Source organism: Conger conger, chromosome 2, assembly GCF_963514075.1.
Source record: "Conger conger chromosome 2, fConCon1.1, whole genome shotgun sequence".
NCBI classification, from domain to species: Eukaryota; Metazoa; Chordata; class Actinopteri; order Anguilliformes; family Congridae; genus Conger; species Conger conger.
Genome location: NC_083761.1, coordinates 37,861,574 through 37,876,419, shown reverse-complemented (window position 1 = coordinate 37,876,419; position 14,846 = coordinate 37,861,574). Strand labels below are relative to the sequence as shown.

At 40.0% G+C, this 14,846-nt stretch overlaps 1 protein-coding gene across 6 annotated transcripts in view; it reads left to right on the top strand.

Annotated features, from left to right (window-relative positions):
• The window catches only part of abcc10 (ATP-binding cassette, sub-family C (CFTR/MRP), member 10), an 80,475-nt gene that overhangs the window by 51,594 nt on the left and 14,035 nt on the right, over positions 1-14,846 (top strand). For 5 of the 6 annotated variants that reach the window (XM_061221905.1, XM_061221897.1, XM_061221939.1 and 2 more), the window contains 3 exons: positions 6,418-6,671; positions 10,442-10,587; positions 12,314-12,411. In XM_061221905.1, the coding sequence (XP_061077889.1) occupies positions 6,418-6,671; positions 10,442-10,587; positions 12,314-12,411 (498 nt within the window). Of the gene's footprint in view, positions 1-1,868; positions 2,049-6,417; positions 6,672-10,441; positions 10,588-12,313; positions 12,412-14,846 lie in introns of those variants that run through there. The other variant, XM_061221922.1, reaches the window with a different exon arrangement.

Below are 14,846 nucleotides of genomic sequence, written 5' to 3'. Positions count from 1 at the left end.
CACCAAGTCTGAAAAAGTACCATACCAACAAACTCTTTGGAAGGGTGGTGCGAAGACTGTCCTTACTGAGCACAATAAACAAAACAAAGCATCTGGAGTTTACCAAACCTCATTGGAATTATGACTGGATGAGAGTGCTATGGTCATATGGTTTTGGCCACACGCACAAGAGGAATGCATACAAGGAGAAGGACCCCTACCTGCTGTCAAATATGGAGGTGGGTTATTGATGTCTTGCTGCCTGTGGACCAGGGGCACTATTTAAGATCAATGGCACGATGAGTTCAACAAAATATCAGGAAATCTGTTTGCCTCTGCTCAGAAGCTGAGACTTTGTCGTAGGTAGATTGTCCAACAGGATAATGACTCCAAATATACATCAAAATACACACAGAAATGTTTAAGTAAGAACAACATCCATCTCAGTTTCTAGACTTAAGTCCTATCACAAACCTGTGGTCTGAACTGAATAGGGGGGTCCACAAGCATAAATCTAAGGATATCAATGGTTCTGAAAAATTGTGCATGGAGAAATGGTCAAAAATCCCTCCAAATGTGTTCTCTAAACTTAACACAAATGATAGGAAAAGATTCATGGCTATCATCTTTGCCAGGGGTGCCAATAATTGTGGAACCTGTTTTTTGGTGAAATATGTTTTTCATTTGAAAAATGAAAGACTGGTTGAACTTGAATGCACACTAATTTATGTATGTTGAAAAATAAAGCTTATGTCAATAACTATTCTTTTTTTTTTTTTTTTTTTTTTTAACGTCGCTTTCTTGTGCAAATTTATTAAGGGTGCCAATAAATCTGGAGCCCACTGTTCTATCCTACATACCTTACGCTGCTATCTTACTGGGCATTTAGCTGGTTGGGTAGAGTGTGAACTAGGGCTGTCACTTCTAAAGAGATCTCATAAGAGACATTTGTTTGATATGTTTGAGTTTTTTACTGTAAAAATTCAATTCAATAAATCATTGCTCAAATATACACTGCTCAGAATGATTGAGAAGAAAATCTTTTCTGATGTACATTGTATAATTTGTTGAGAACAAAATGATGTAACAACAGTCAAAGGAAACCAAAATCATCAACCCATTGAGGGCTGGGTTCAAAATCACACCGAAAATCAAAGTAAAAAATGTAAGGCTGATCCAACTTGTGTGATTTTTATCACGGCAACTTATAATGTGACTCAGTAGTGTGTATGGACTCCCGTGCCTGTACGTACTCCCGACAAAGTTTGGGCATGCTCCTGATGAGTCGGTGGATGGTGTCCTGGGGGATCTCCTCCCAGACCTGGAACAGGGCATCAGTGAGCTCCTGGACAGTCTGTGGCGGTATTTGGCGGTGTCGGATGCACCGATACATAACGTCCCATAGGTGCTCAATTGGATTTAGGTCAGGGGGCCTTAATGGCATTAATACCTTCCTCATCCAGGAACTGCCTACACACTCTGGCCACATGAGGCCAGGCATCGTCCTGCAGCAGCGTAAGGTCTGACAATCGGTCTGAGGATTTCATCCCGGTGCCTAACAGCAGTCAGGGTACCGTTGGCTATGACATGGAGGTCTGTGCGACCCTCTAAGGATATGCCCCCCCAGACCATCACTGACCCACTGCCAAACCGGTCATGCTGGATGCATAATGTTCACCACTCTTTCACGCCTGTCACATGTTCTCAGTGTGAACCTGCTCTCATCTATGAAGAGCCAATTCTGGTGGTCTCTCGCAAATGCCAATCGAGCTGCACGGTGCTGGTCTGTGAGCACAGGTCCCACTAGAGGACGTTGGGCCCTCATGCCACCCTCATGGAGTCTGTTTCTGACAGGTTGGTACACCAGTAGCCATTTTGTCATTTTGTAGGGCTCTGGCAGTGCTCCTCCTGCACTCCGCACAAAGGAGCAGATACCGGTCCTGCTGCTGGGTTGATGCCCTTCTACAGCCCTGTCCAGCTCTCCTTGTGTAATGGCCAGTCTCCTGGTATCTCCTCCATGCTCTTGGGACTGTGCTGGGAGCAAACCTTCTTGCGGCCGCATGTATGAATGTGCCATCCTGGAGGAGCTGGACTACCTGTGCAACCTGATTGGGCTGCAGGTACTGCCTCATGCTACCAGTAGTGACAAGGACACTAGCAGAACACAAAACTAAAAATGTGGCCACCACATGCAAAACCATTACCTTTTTGGGGGTTGTCTTGCTTTTGCATCTCCATTGCACCTGTTGTCACTTTCATTTGCACCAAAGCAGGTGAAGTTGATTCACAATCACTTGTGCTTCCTAAATTGACAGATTGATATCCATCCATCCATTATCTTAACCCACACTCATACCCATGGGCAATTTAGACTCTCCAATCAGCCTAACTTGCATGTCTTTGGACTGTGGGAGGAAACCCACGCGAACACGGGTAGAACATGCAAACTCCACACAGAGGCCCCAGCCAACCGGGATTCGAACCCAGGACCTCCTTGCTGTGAGGTGGCAGCAACATCCGTGTTGCCATAGATTGATATCCCTGAAGTTTAACTGACATGATGTTACACTGTGATGATTAAGTGTTCCCTTAGTTTTTTTGAGCAGTGTATAATTATTGTGGCCCAGTTTTAATTTACCATTACACTTGAAGCTTAAGCATGCTATGCTATAACTAGGGCCGCCAGTGTATCTCCACCAGCATGACCTGCAGGAATTTAAACTTGTATTTCCATGTTTATCCTCCATGGGTCCCCATAGGCACTTCAACCACACAGTCAAGTTTCTAATTTGGAAACAAATTGTTGAGCTAATATGGGGAGAGTCAGTGGATGGAAAGTGAACATGGATAGATGTTTAAAATCTTGGAAAAGCATGTCTTTGAACAAACAAGAGAAGCAGTATTCACCTGGTACACTGCTTGGTGACAGATTTAATTTATTTTGCACCACTTTGCACAAGTACTAATTAACATGTAAGTCACTTCTGTGATATTACAATGAATAAATCCTGAGATTTTTACAAATGTCACTAATTGGTTTGCTTTTGTGGTATGTCTTTCATAGGTCATACTAAACATGCCCTCAAATTAAGTATTGTGGAACACAAAGCCTCTTTTCATAATAGTAATTTTAAATTATTCCATTGCCAAATATTATGCCGAGGTAGACCATGGTTCTTCACCACACGCCTTACACTTTGTGGGGGTAGAGTGAGTGTGACCCTTCATACGAGGTGGAGAAAATGAAGACTTTGGAGTGCCTAGTCAAAGTCCTGACCTGAATCCTATTGAAATGCTGTGGCATGACCTTAAAAAGGCGGTTCATGCTCGAAAACCCTCCAATGTGGCTGAATTACAACAATTCTGCAAAGATGAGTGGGCCAAAATTCCTCCACAGCGCTGTAAGAGACTCATTGCAAGTTATCGCAAACGCTTGATTGCAGTTGTTGCTGCTAAGGGTGGCCCAACCAGTTATTAGGTTTAGGGGGCAATCACTTTTTCACACAGGGCCATGTAGGTTTGGATTTTTTTTCTCCCTTAATAATAAAAACGTTCATTTATGCATTTTGTGTTTACTTGTGTTGTCTTTGACTAATATTTAAATGTGTTTGATCTGAAACATTTAAGTGTGACAAACATGCAAAAAAAATAATAATAATAAAAAATAAAAAATAAATCAGGAAGGGGGCAAACACTTTTTCACACCACTGTATATCTTTTTTTTTTTTGGGGGGAATATTCTTTTATTTGTATTTTCAACAAGTAGTGACCAAAGACTAGTTAAAAACTGAATCAAATCAATATTTTTTGTGACTACCCTTCGGCGTTAAAACTGCATCACTTTTCTGAGGTAATGCTGTCCTGCAGTTCTATAAGGCAGTCAGCAGGGAGGTTATTCCAAGCGTGTTGGAGAACTTGCCACCGTTCTTCTGCAGACTTTGGTTGGCTCCTTGCTTCTGATCTCAGACAGCCTTGATCAAGTTTTTATGTAAAAAGTAGTTAATTGCTTACAGTAATATGTTACTTTTTTTAAATGAAATACAAAAATGCCTCTGGAATGTCTTTTGGAAAATGAATATTTGAAAATATCAAATGTGTTCTTTTATACTAACACACAAAAAAATAAACATATACAGTACTGTGCAGAAGTTTTTGGCAGGTGTGAAACAATGCTGTAAAATAAGAATGCTTTCAAAAATAGAAACGTTAATAGTTTATTTTTATCAATTAACAAAATGCATAAACAGAAGAAGTGAATGAACAGAATAAAAATCTGAATCAGATCAATATTTGTTGTGACCACCCTTTGCCTTCAAAACAGCATCAATTCTTCTGGGTATACTTGCATGCAGTTTTTAAAGGAACTCTGCAGGTAGGTTGTTCCAAACATGTTGGACAACTAGCCACAGTTTGTCTGTGGATTTAGGCAGCCTCAAATGCTTCTCTCTCTTCCCAGACAGACTCGATGATATTGAGATCAGGGCTCTGTGGGGGCCATACCATCTTTCAGGACTCCTTGTTCTTCTTTACGCTGAAGGTAGTTCTTAATGACATTAGCTGTATGTTTGGGGTCGTTGTCCTGCTGCAGAATAAATTTGGGGCCAATCAGATGCCTCCCTGATGATATTGCATGATGGATAAATATCTGCCTGTATGTCTCAGCATTGAGGAGACCATTCATTCTGACCAAATCCCCAACTCCATTTGCAGAAATGTAGCCCCAAACCTGCAAGGAATCTCCACCATGCTTCACTGTTGCATGCAGAGAGTCATTCTCTCCAGTCCTTCGGCGAACTGCCTTCTGCTACAAACAAATATTTTGACTCATCAGCCCAGAGAACCTGCTGCCATTTTTCTGCACCCCAGTTCCTGTGTTTTTGTGCATAGTTGAGTCGCTTGGCCTTGTTTCCACATCGGAGGTATGGCTTTTTGGCCACAATTCTTCCATGAAGACCACTTCTGACCAGACTTCTCCGCATAGTAGATGGGTGTACCTGGGTCCCACTGGTTTCTGCCAATTCTGAGCTGATGGCAGATGCAGTATAACTACCTTGTGTCTTGTTGCTGTGCTCAGTCTTGCTTAGTCTGTGCTTACTGTCTTCAGGAACCTCACCTTGGAAGCAGAGTTTAGCTGTTTAACCTTCCTACACAGCTGTTTCTGTTTCAATTATTGATTGTGTTTCAACTTACATATTAAATTGATAATCATTAGCTACTGTTTGGTATAATTGGTTAATCACACACCTGACTATATGCCTACAAAATCCCTGACTTTGTGCAAGTGTACCAAGAAGAATTGATGCTGGTTTGAAGGCAAAGGGTGGTCACACCAAATATTGATTTGATTGAGATTTTTCTTCTGTTCACTCACTTTGCATTTTGTTAATTGATAAAAAGAAACTATAAACATTTCCATTTTTGAAGGCATTCTTATTTTTTTTGAAGCCATTTTTTCACACCTGCCCAAGACTTCTGCACAGTACTGTATATATTATTATTATTTTGTATTATGTTTGTAGTACAGCGGTGAGATTGTTGTAATTGGCTGTTCATATGATAAATGATGTAAATACGTGAGAAAATATAAAAATAAAAGCTTTTTATTTCAACCCCAATTGTATTCAGTGTAAAAACAAAAAGAATCGCCTTGCTATTCCAATACTTTTGGAGGGGGCTGTATGTGGTCCCAAATAGGATGCATGGGCATGTTGGAAATGAAGCATGCTTTAGAAAAGGGCAAAAATCTTAAAGTATATTGCCTCTGACTTTAATAACCAACTTTGCCAATAAGAGCACTGCTATAAGATTAAGAACAAGGCTCTTTAAGAGAAGCTTAAACAATCTTCCCAGTGATGAGTGCAGGTTGTTTGAAGTACAGGGCTGTATCAGTCAAAGATCTGTGCTGATACACCTTGATGGAGAGCAGGCAGATGTTAGCATTATGGCTGATCTAAGTGCTGGTCTTCTGAGCCTTTCGGCAAATGCAAACATTTCACAATTTTAAAAAAAATTACATTACATTTGATCTTTGTACATGACATTGCTGACTTTGTTTCATTTATCTTTTTTATTTATACTTTTGCAAACAATTTTCTACATAATTTATGCAAGTTAAATGCTATATCACTGCTCTCATTTTTAATCTGGCCATTTCCCACTATTTCTAACAAAAACTGACATGCCCCTGCCTGTACAATATTTAAAAATACTGCAGCAGGTAGTCAGGATTCAAACTTAATTTCACATAAGGGTTGCTTGTAAACATTGCTGTTAATCGCCATCTGTGCTTAATTGGTGTGAATAACATTATCAGTTTAGATTTAGCAAATGGGATAATTGTTTGAGAAGTTTTTTGTTTTTTTTACTTGAAATACTTAAATAAATAGTATATTCTATAGTTATCATTTCTGTCTGATATTTGTGTTTGTTCTCTCTTAGGTGTCCCACTCATGGCCAGACCAGGGGCAAATAGATTTCCGTGGAGCAGTGCTCACTTACCGCCCAGGTCTGCCAAATGCACTGGATGGGGTGAGCATACTGATCCACCCTGGGGAGAAGGTTGGCATTGTGGGGCGCACAGGCTCTGGGAAGTCCAGCCTGTTCCTGGCCCTCTTTCGCATGGTAGAATTGAGTGGTGGGCACATCCTCATAGACCAGGTGGACATCGCCCAGATCGGTTTGGAATCCCTGAGGTGAGTTGGCCAGGTGGAGAATGTTTAATGACAGGGAGAGAACATGGCATTCTAAGCCTGCATTTATGCTGTTTGACCTTGTAATCACTGGTCATTAACTTTTCTGTTCTTCTTTGTGGACATTGATGTTGATTTTGATTGGTCAATTTAATTTTGGTTTCACCATGTGGAAATTACAGCACTTCTTATGCATGGCCCCCTATTTCAAATAACAGTGTTCTTCACACTGTTCTTTCTGATAAGTCAGAAGTGCAGCGAGAATTGAGTTTTCAGTATCTCGTCTTGATTGTAGACTTTTCATTGCCTTCTGTTATTGGCATTTGTCATCATGAGGGCTAGCGTTGTGCCAACGAACATCAAGGAAGTCTCTTCAAGAAGAAAGAGAGCACTGGGGATCTCAGTAATCACAAAGGAAGACCTCTACACTTGCCCAAATAATTCTCATTATAATGAAGAAAAACACCTGTCCAACAGATCAGAAATGCTCTTCAGGCTTGTATGTGTCAGCGACTACTGTCCATCGAGTACTTCAGGACTACTGAGACAACAATGCAAGATGCAAACCATGAGTTAGCTGCAAACAACAGGACGGCCCGGTGGTTGCAGTTTGCTAAGAAGTACAGTACCGGGTGTCTCGGTGGCGCAGCCTGTAGAGCACTGACCGCATGCTCATTGCGAGCCGCGACGTCGGCGGTTCGAATCTGACCGTCCGACATTTGTCGCATGTCTTCCCCTCTCTCTCACTCCCATTCTTCCTGTCTCTCTATACTATATACTGTCCAATAAAGTTGAAAAAGGCCTAAAAAATATCTTTAAAAAAAAAAAAAAAGAAGTACAGTACCTAAAAGAGCCTACAGAACCATCTATTCATAAAACATGGTGGGGGTGTTATGGTTTGGGCATATATGGCTGCCACAGGTACTGACTCATTTCTCTACATGGATCATGTAACTGCTGATTGCAGCTGCAGAATTAATTCTGAAGTACATAGAAACAAATCAAGTTTGAGCAAATGCCTACAAACTCATTGGACAACACTTCATCCGACTGCAAGACAATGATCCAAAACATGCTGAAGCAACAAAGGAGGTTTTCAAGGCCAAACTGGAAAATGTATGACTGGCCAAGTCAGTCTCCAGCTCTGAATCCAATTGAACATGTGTTTTATATGCTGAAGAGAAAAAGAAAACTTTAGAGAACTAGCCACCAAAACAAAAAGCTGAAGATGGCTGCAGTACAGGTCTGGCAGAGCATTACTAGAGAAGATACTCAGGACCAGGTCTATGTGTCCCAGATTTCAAGCAAAGGATATGTAACAAAGTCCAGAACATGAGTACTTTCATTTACATAACATCAATATGTCCCAAACATTATGGTGCCCTGAAATGGGGAGCTATTGATAGAAAGTGTTGTTATTTCTCAATGGTAAAAACGAAATATATTAACCCTTTGATGCGTACGGTCACACGGGTGTTCCAGCACTAGACTAATACCTGAAGTGTAAGGTCAGACCAGTGTGATTAGAACACAAGATTAGGCATTTTTGAGTGACGCAACAATTAAACCTTCTTTCTAAGACTAAGCACAGTTCTTTTCCACACAAAAACGATGCACCAAACGGTAAACGCTGGTAATTTATGTTCTCAATGTAAGTATTTATTTATACAGACATCTACATACTCTTGGATATCACAAGACAGAATTACTGCGTTAGCTGGATAAGTTCACAGAGTAAAAACCCGGAACAGCTGTTTTTACTTCAGTGCATGGACTAGTTTAGGAAGGATCTGTGATTCACCCCCCTGAAATAGGAACATTTCAGTCAGAATAAATATAGGCTTAATACTAGGCTATCCTGTTAGCTAGCTAACATTAGACTGTTAAAGCTGTCACCGTGAGCCAACTACAGGCTGACACAAAGCAGAATATAAATGCTCTAATAATGATTGCAATTTACAATGTATCACGCCACCAGTAAATTCATCAGTGGTCAAAATACTGGAATAAAAGCAAATGTTTGAAAATTATCCATCAATAATCCATCAAATGTTGCTGACTGGATATACCGTTTGAAACCGTTAATGCTCACGGTTGTATCTGCATAACCTATTTTAAGATGCCATTCCTTTAGCGGCAAACAGCTCCTTTTTATATTTTATAACATGTGGGTGTAATTCAACATACTACAAGAAATGTAATGTAATGTAAAAATAAGGTAATGCCAGTGTTCTTTTCACAACAAGTGTCCAGTGGACCAAGTGCATAATGGTTTCTCATTCTAAAAATGTGCTAACTTAGAGAAAAATTGAGAGAATGTCCATTGTTTACTTGCAATTTTTCTGGAGCAGTTATCATTTTTGTCCGTTTTGCCATTGTATACTTCCACAAAAGTAATTGTACATAGAAATGCATTGCCTGTGTAACGAAACTGTAGCATTTTGAATACACACGCCGAGTTGCACATTGGCAAAACATTTCTTTTGATTTTCTGCCAAAAAAGGTTGACGTTTTATTTTGCGATGCCTATGTCTAAATAGAGGAATCTTTCGTCTGAGTAAATATTTCTGAGGAAGACAGTGGAAACACTGTTGACAACACAATAGAGGCCTTTTCAGTGATGTGAGCCCATTTTATATAATTTTATATCAGTGAGACTAGAGCGTAAAGAAAGCTGCTCTCAAACATATACTCATAATTAAAAAAGTATAACGACAACATAAAAGCTAGGGTGTTGCTTAACAATCACACTAACTAGAGATAAATTAAATAAATAAATTGTTGCTAGCTGGTTGCTAAGGTGTTGTTGGGTTGTTTCTTTGTGGTTGCTAAGGTGTTGTTAGGAGGTTGCCAGGTGGTTGCTTGAGTATTGCTAGGAGGTTGCTAAGGTGTTTGTAGGTGGTTGCTAGGTGGTTGCTAAGGTGTTGCTCATGGTGGCTAGGGTGTTGCTAAGGAGGCTGCTAAGGTTGTTGCTAGGGTGTTGCTTAGTAGTTGACATGTGGTTGCTCGGATGTTGCTAGGTGATTGCTTGGTGGTTGCTAATGTGTTGCTAGGCAGTTGCTAGGGTGTTGTTAGGTGGTTGCTAAGGTGTTGCTAGGCAGTTTCTAGGGTGTTGTTAGGTGGTTGCTAAGATGTTGCTAGGAGGTTGCTAATGTGTTGTTCAGTAGTTGCTAAGGTCTTAGTAGGTGTTTGCTAGGGTGTTGCCAAGGTGTTGTAAGGGGTTGCTAAAGTGTTGCTAGGGTGTTGATAGGTGGTTGCAAGGTGGTTGCTAGGTAGTTGCTAAGATGCTGCTAGGGTGTTGCTAAGGTGGTTGCTTGGGTGTTGCTAATCACTGTCGAGATGTTTTTGCAAGGCCATTGATTTAATGGTCTTTATCAACCATATAAGTATGTTTAATGAACATAAGCATAAAGTAAATTCCTAGGGTATTACTAGTCAAGTTTCTAGGTGGTTGCTAGGTATTAACAATAACCAATCAGTGTTACTGTAATGTGAGGTTAAGTGTTATTGCGTAAGGCAATTGGTTTTATGGTAGTATATAGTGTACTAACATATACACAAAAATTAAACACGAAACCACTGTATTGGATTAATCAAAATGGCTGCTGATGTCGAGCAGTTGATGGACCTTAAGTCAGCTGGAAGTTTTTAAAAATCTAATATTTTTATTATAAGATGCTACCAAATCAGCACAATTCAAGTGTACTAGAGAGTGCTGGATGGCACTGTGGCATGTTTTCATATTTGTTTTCCATTTGTGTCTTCCCTTGCAGGTCAAAGTTGGCCATTATTCCCCAGGACTCCTTCTTGTTCAGTGGGACAGTACGGGAGAACCTTGATCCCTGTGGATGTCACCCGGACGCTGAGCTGCTAGATGTGCTGGAGCAGTGCCATCTCTGCCTGACCATAGACAAGATGGGTAAGATCGGGCATGGCAAGGGAAGGACAATACTATACAGCCAGATAGGTGCCAGACAGACACCTGATTAAAAAAAAAAAGGTTTGATATGTTGGCTCAAGAAATATTTTGACCAGACAACATTAACCCTTTCGCGCAAGCCCCCCAGTGGCAGTGGCACTGGACATCCAGTGCTCCTACAACCAAACTATGAGAGGAAGCATCAAAATACCAAGCGGAACACAATAACTTATTCAAATACGGCGCTTCTAAGTGCCACCAATGTTGTGTAGTTAACAAGCACCCGCAGTCTTATTTGCAGCCAGCTAAATAATTTGAAGCCGCAAAATAAACTATTTTTAACGTAATTATGCCATGTCAATCTACTGTAAATATCTGCTTCTAAATATGGAACACATACACAATCTTACCATTGGTTTTGCGGTTAGGGAGGCCCCTTTCAGGTTTCAGTGGTAATCGTCTTGAATAATTTGTTTGAATTGATTGAGAAGTGTTATCCTACAGAGGACAATGTACGCTTTCCAACAGTGTGTGACATCTGTTACCAGGACTTAAATAACCTCATAACCACATATAAGTAGTAAGATCCCTTTTTATGTGACTAACCATAAGTTACGCAGGAATAGACATTCAATTGAGTTGTGACAAGTCAAGCCAAGTCTCAAGTCTTACAGGGCAATCCAAGTCAAGCCTCAAGTCTTTTTAAAATCATTTGAGATGGCAGTTTTAAAAAGTTCTACAACTTGTTGTTTGCACAACCACCACCAGGTGGCAAATGTGAGCACTCTAATCCAGAGCTGTCTGAAATACTTGCAATGTTCTGACAGTAGAGGGCAGCAGAGTGTGGTATTTCTAATATAGGCCTACGTTTTGTGTACTCCATCAAAAGATACAGGAAACTAGAAATATTCATAACTTCCTTCTGTGCGATAACTGTCATTTCACAAATAATGATGTTTAGGATCAGCTTAGCATTATATTGTCGGCTACAATGATTCAAGTTTAAATTGAGGTTGGGAAATCTGATGCTACATCTGCACGTAAGGGCAACATCACCTTGGAGCTGTGTATCAAGGCGTACCCAAAGTAATTTTAAACAATGTATTTAATATCTCTCCAGCCAAACACTAGAATGCTAGATTGTGTCCCCACGAGCAGGTCTGTGGTTGCTACAATAAAGAACACAACATATTTTTGTTTATATGCTGTGTGGTGCAACACGCAAATGTATGAAACTGCTTACCTTTTTATTATTGCCCTTACAGTGCTAAGTGGTATGTTTAGCCATTTATGTATTTTTTTCTACCTATTATCCAACTAACTAAATTAAGTAAAATGATATTGCCAATTTCACTTTGATTTTATTTACAATTGTTAGGGTTGCCAATAGTTTTGGCACTCAGTATGTTTTTTTGCATTTTCACCTACACTGTTTTGTATTTGTAGCACTTATTTTCATAACTACTAAACTAAATAAATGGTAAAAGTGTCTTACTTCAGTTAAGCCTGTTTTCAAGTCTTAAGTCTGGTGTTATAAAGAACACTGCAAAGAATGGCAAGGGTTGCCAGATTGGGAGCCATTGCGAAGGTGTTAAAGCTAGTACTATAAAGAGGTATTACAGGTGCACTACAAAATAGAATTATCATGTGTTTTGAATGTGTCCATGTGTATACCTAGAAATCCATGTAATCTTTATAATAATTGTCTCTGTCTCTAATACAAAAGGAGGACTGGGTGCAGAAGTGGGAGAGAAAGGGAAATCTCTCTCCTTGGGGCAGAGGCAGTTGCTGTGCCTGGCACGGGCCCTACTAACACAGGCTAAGGTAAAAATTTTCTTACATCATAATCTGCTCTCATTTAACCTCTGCCTCAAATAGGATTTTTCTGCTAAAACAGATCACACAATAAAGGACTGCTGATTTCCCCCCCTTTTTCCCATCAATTTGGAATGGCCAGTTGTATTCACCACCATTTCTTTAACTTCCACGGTTGGTTCAGGATACCAGTTGAGTTTGCACAGACAAGCAGACTGTGGGTGCCTAATTGACCAACTCAATCCTCCTTCCCTGGGCACTCGACTACTGGCAGTTAATTGCCTGTGCTAGCCACAGTTAGTACATGCACAGTCTAGATTTGAAAACAGATTGTGGTACCTATCCACACAGTGCCTTAACAGCCAAAGAAAGCTGAATTAATGTGTACTTTTCTCTCCAAGAATTTTACTTTACTGACATGTATGTACAACCAGCAATTGACATATTTTTTTTACCATTTCCATTGTAATTCAAATTTATACTACCATTCAAAAGTTTGGAATCACTTCATACATTTTAATATTTTTGAAAGAAATGAATTTTTATGATATAGTATACCACAGTAGCATTACATTAACCCAGAAATAAAGTCAAGATATTGGCATTCATATAACAAACTACCTTTTCTATTTCAAATGTTCAAATGTTCTTCAAACTTTCAGTGCATCAGGGAATCCTCCAGCTTTGCAGACCTTAGGCATTCTAGCTGTGAGGTTCTCAAGATATTCAAGTGAAATTTCACCCCACACTTCAAGTAGCGCTTGCCATAGGTTTGACTGGCTTGTAGGGCACTTCTCACAGACCTGTTCCCAGAAAAGCTTGATAGGATTTAGTTCAGGCTATTGTAATGGCCAGTCCATCAGAGAGGTTATTCTGATTATGCTGATTGCTACTTCCCCAAATTGTTTTTGCATACCGTAGCACTGTACTTCACATCATTGTCCTGCTGCCTGATGAAATTGGCACCAATCAAGCATTGAGCAAGGGATGGTATACTGCTGTAAAATAGTGATAACCATTGTAGGAGCCATTTTCCATTTAAATGAGTTGAATGCGTGCTACAGGAGCACAGAAAACTTGGTTTCAATTTAGGATCTTTTATTTTGAAAGAACTCTTATTTTTGTTATTATGAGAAGGCCTTGAGCTTTAAGATGGCCGACACTCACTTTTGATTTTTAGAACACTGAGAACAAAGGAATTAGGAAGACGTAAGAGCACACAGTTCTTTACGGCTATTGAAGACTATTTGACCCTTTTTTTGAATACTTACCTGTCACATTTTCGACTTCAGACTATTTGTAATTTCGAAATCATTTGGATCTACTTATTTAACCACTTTCTACTAACCATTTGTTGAATCATTGGAATCTATTGGAGTTTCCTTTGTTTGCTCTCATCCACCTGATTACTCACCTGCCAACTCACCTGCCTTGCCTGCCTACCCTGCATCACCTCCTGCCTGCCCTGCTTCCCTCTCTACCCTCAACCATTGCATCTTCATCCATAAAGGTACAATTCAATCATTGCAAAGCCAGTCAAAGAAGCTCGATATTCTAAACTTGTGGCTATTTTATGGACAAATTTGAAAATATGCCATTACAACCATGCTTGTTCAATATTCCTTGCACTCGCAGCTTGCATTTTTGTTTTTGTTTTCAGTACTCCAGTAAACAAACATGAAATAAAACAGTCACTATGTTGTTAAAGTGTAGAATTTCATCCATAGTAGGTGAATTGTGTTGGAATTACAGCCCTTTTTATATGTAGTCCCTTTTTAAACGTAGTCCCCCAAATAAAAAAACTGAAATAAAGTCATCATATTCAACATTATGTTGCAAATCCTTTGCAATCAATGACTGCCTGAAGTCTCTGTTGATGCTCTACCAGGTCTATAATGCAGCCCTTTTCAGCTCCTGCTTGTTTTGGGGGATATTTTACATCACGTAAAATATAGAGCCTACATGCCTATATATGCTAAATATAGAGACAGGTGAAAAACAAGTGACAACACAGGTATCTCAAAAAATTAGAATATAATATTAATTTAATTCAAAAAGTGAAACGCTCACGACTACTGTCTGTTCTGGCTCCACGGTGGTGGAACAAACTCCCCGTTGAGGTCAGAACTATAGAATCTCTCCCCACCTTCAAGCGCAAGCTGAAGACGCACCTCTTCAAGCAGCACCTCTCCCCATCCCTCCCTACCTCCCTGTGAACCTTAATTGTTGTCTCTGTGACTTGCTTTGTGTATCGGTATTTTTAGTTGGCTAGGGAAGCAGTGTTTGGATAGTTAACTTTGGTGACTTTTGCTCTGTTTGTTTGTTTGTCCTTATCTTTGTTGTACAGGTAGCAGTTGAAATTGTACTTACCTCTAGGGTCTTTCAGCGAACTTATCCCTGGTTATGGGTATGCACTTTGTTGTACGTCGCTCTGGATAAGAGCG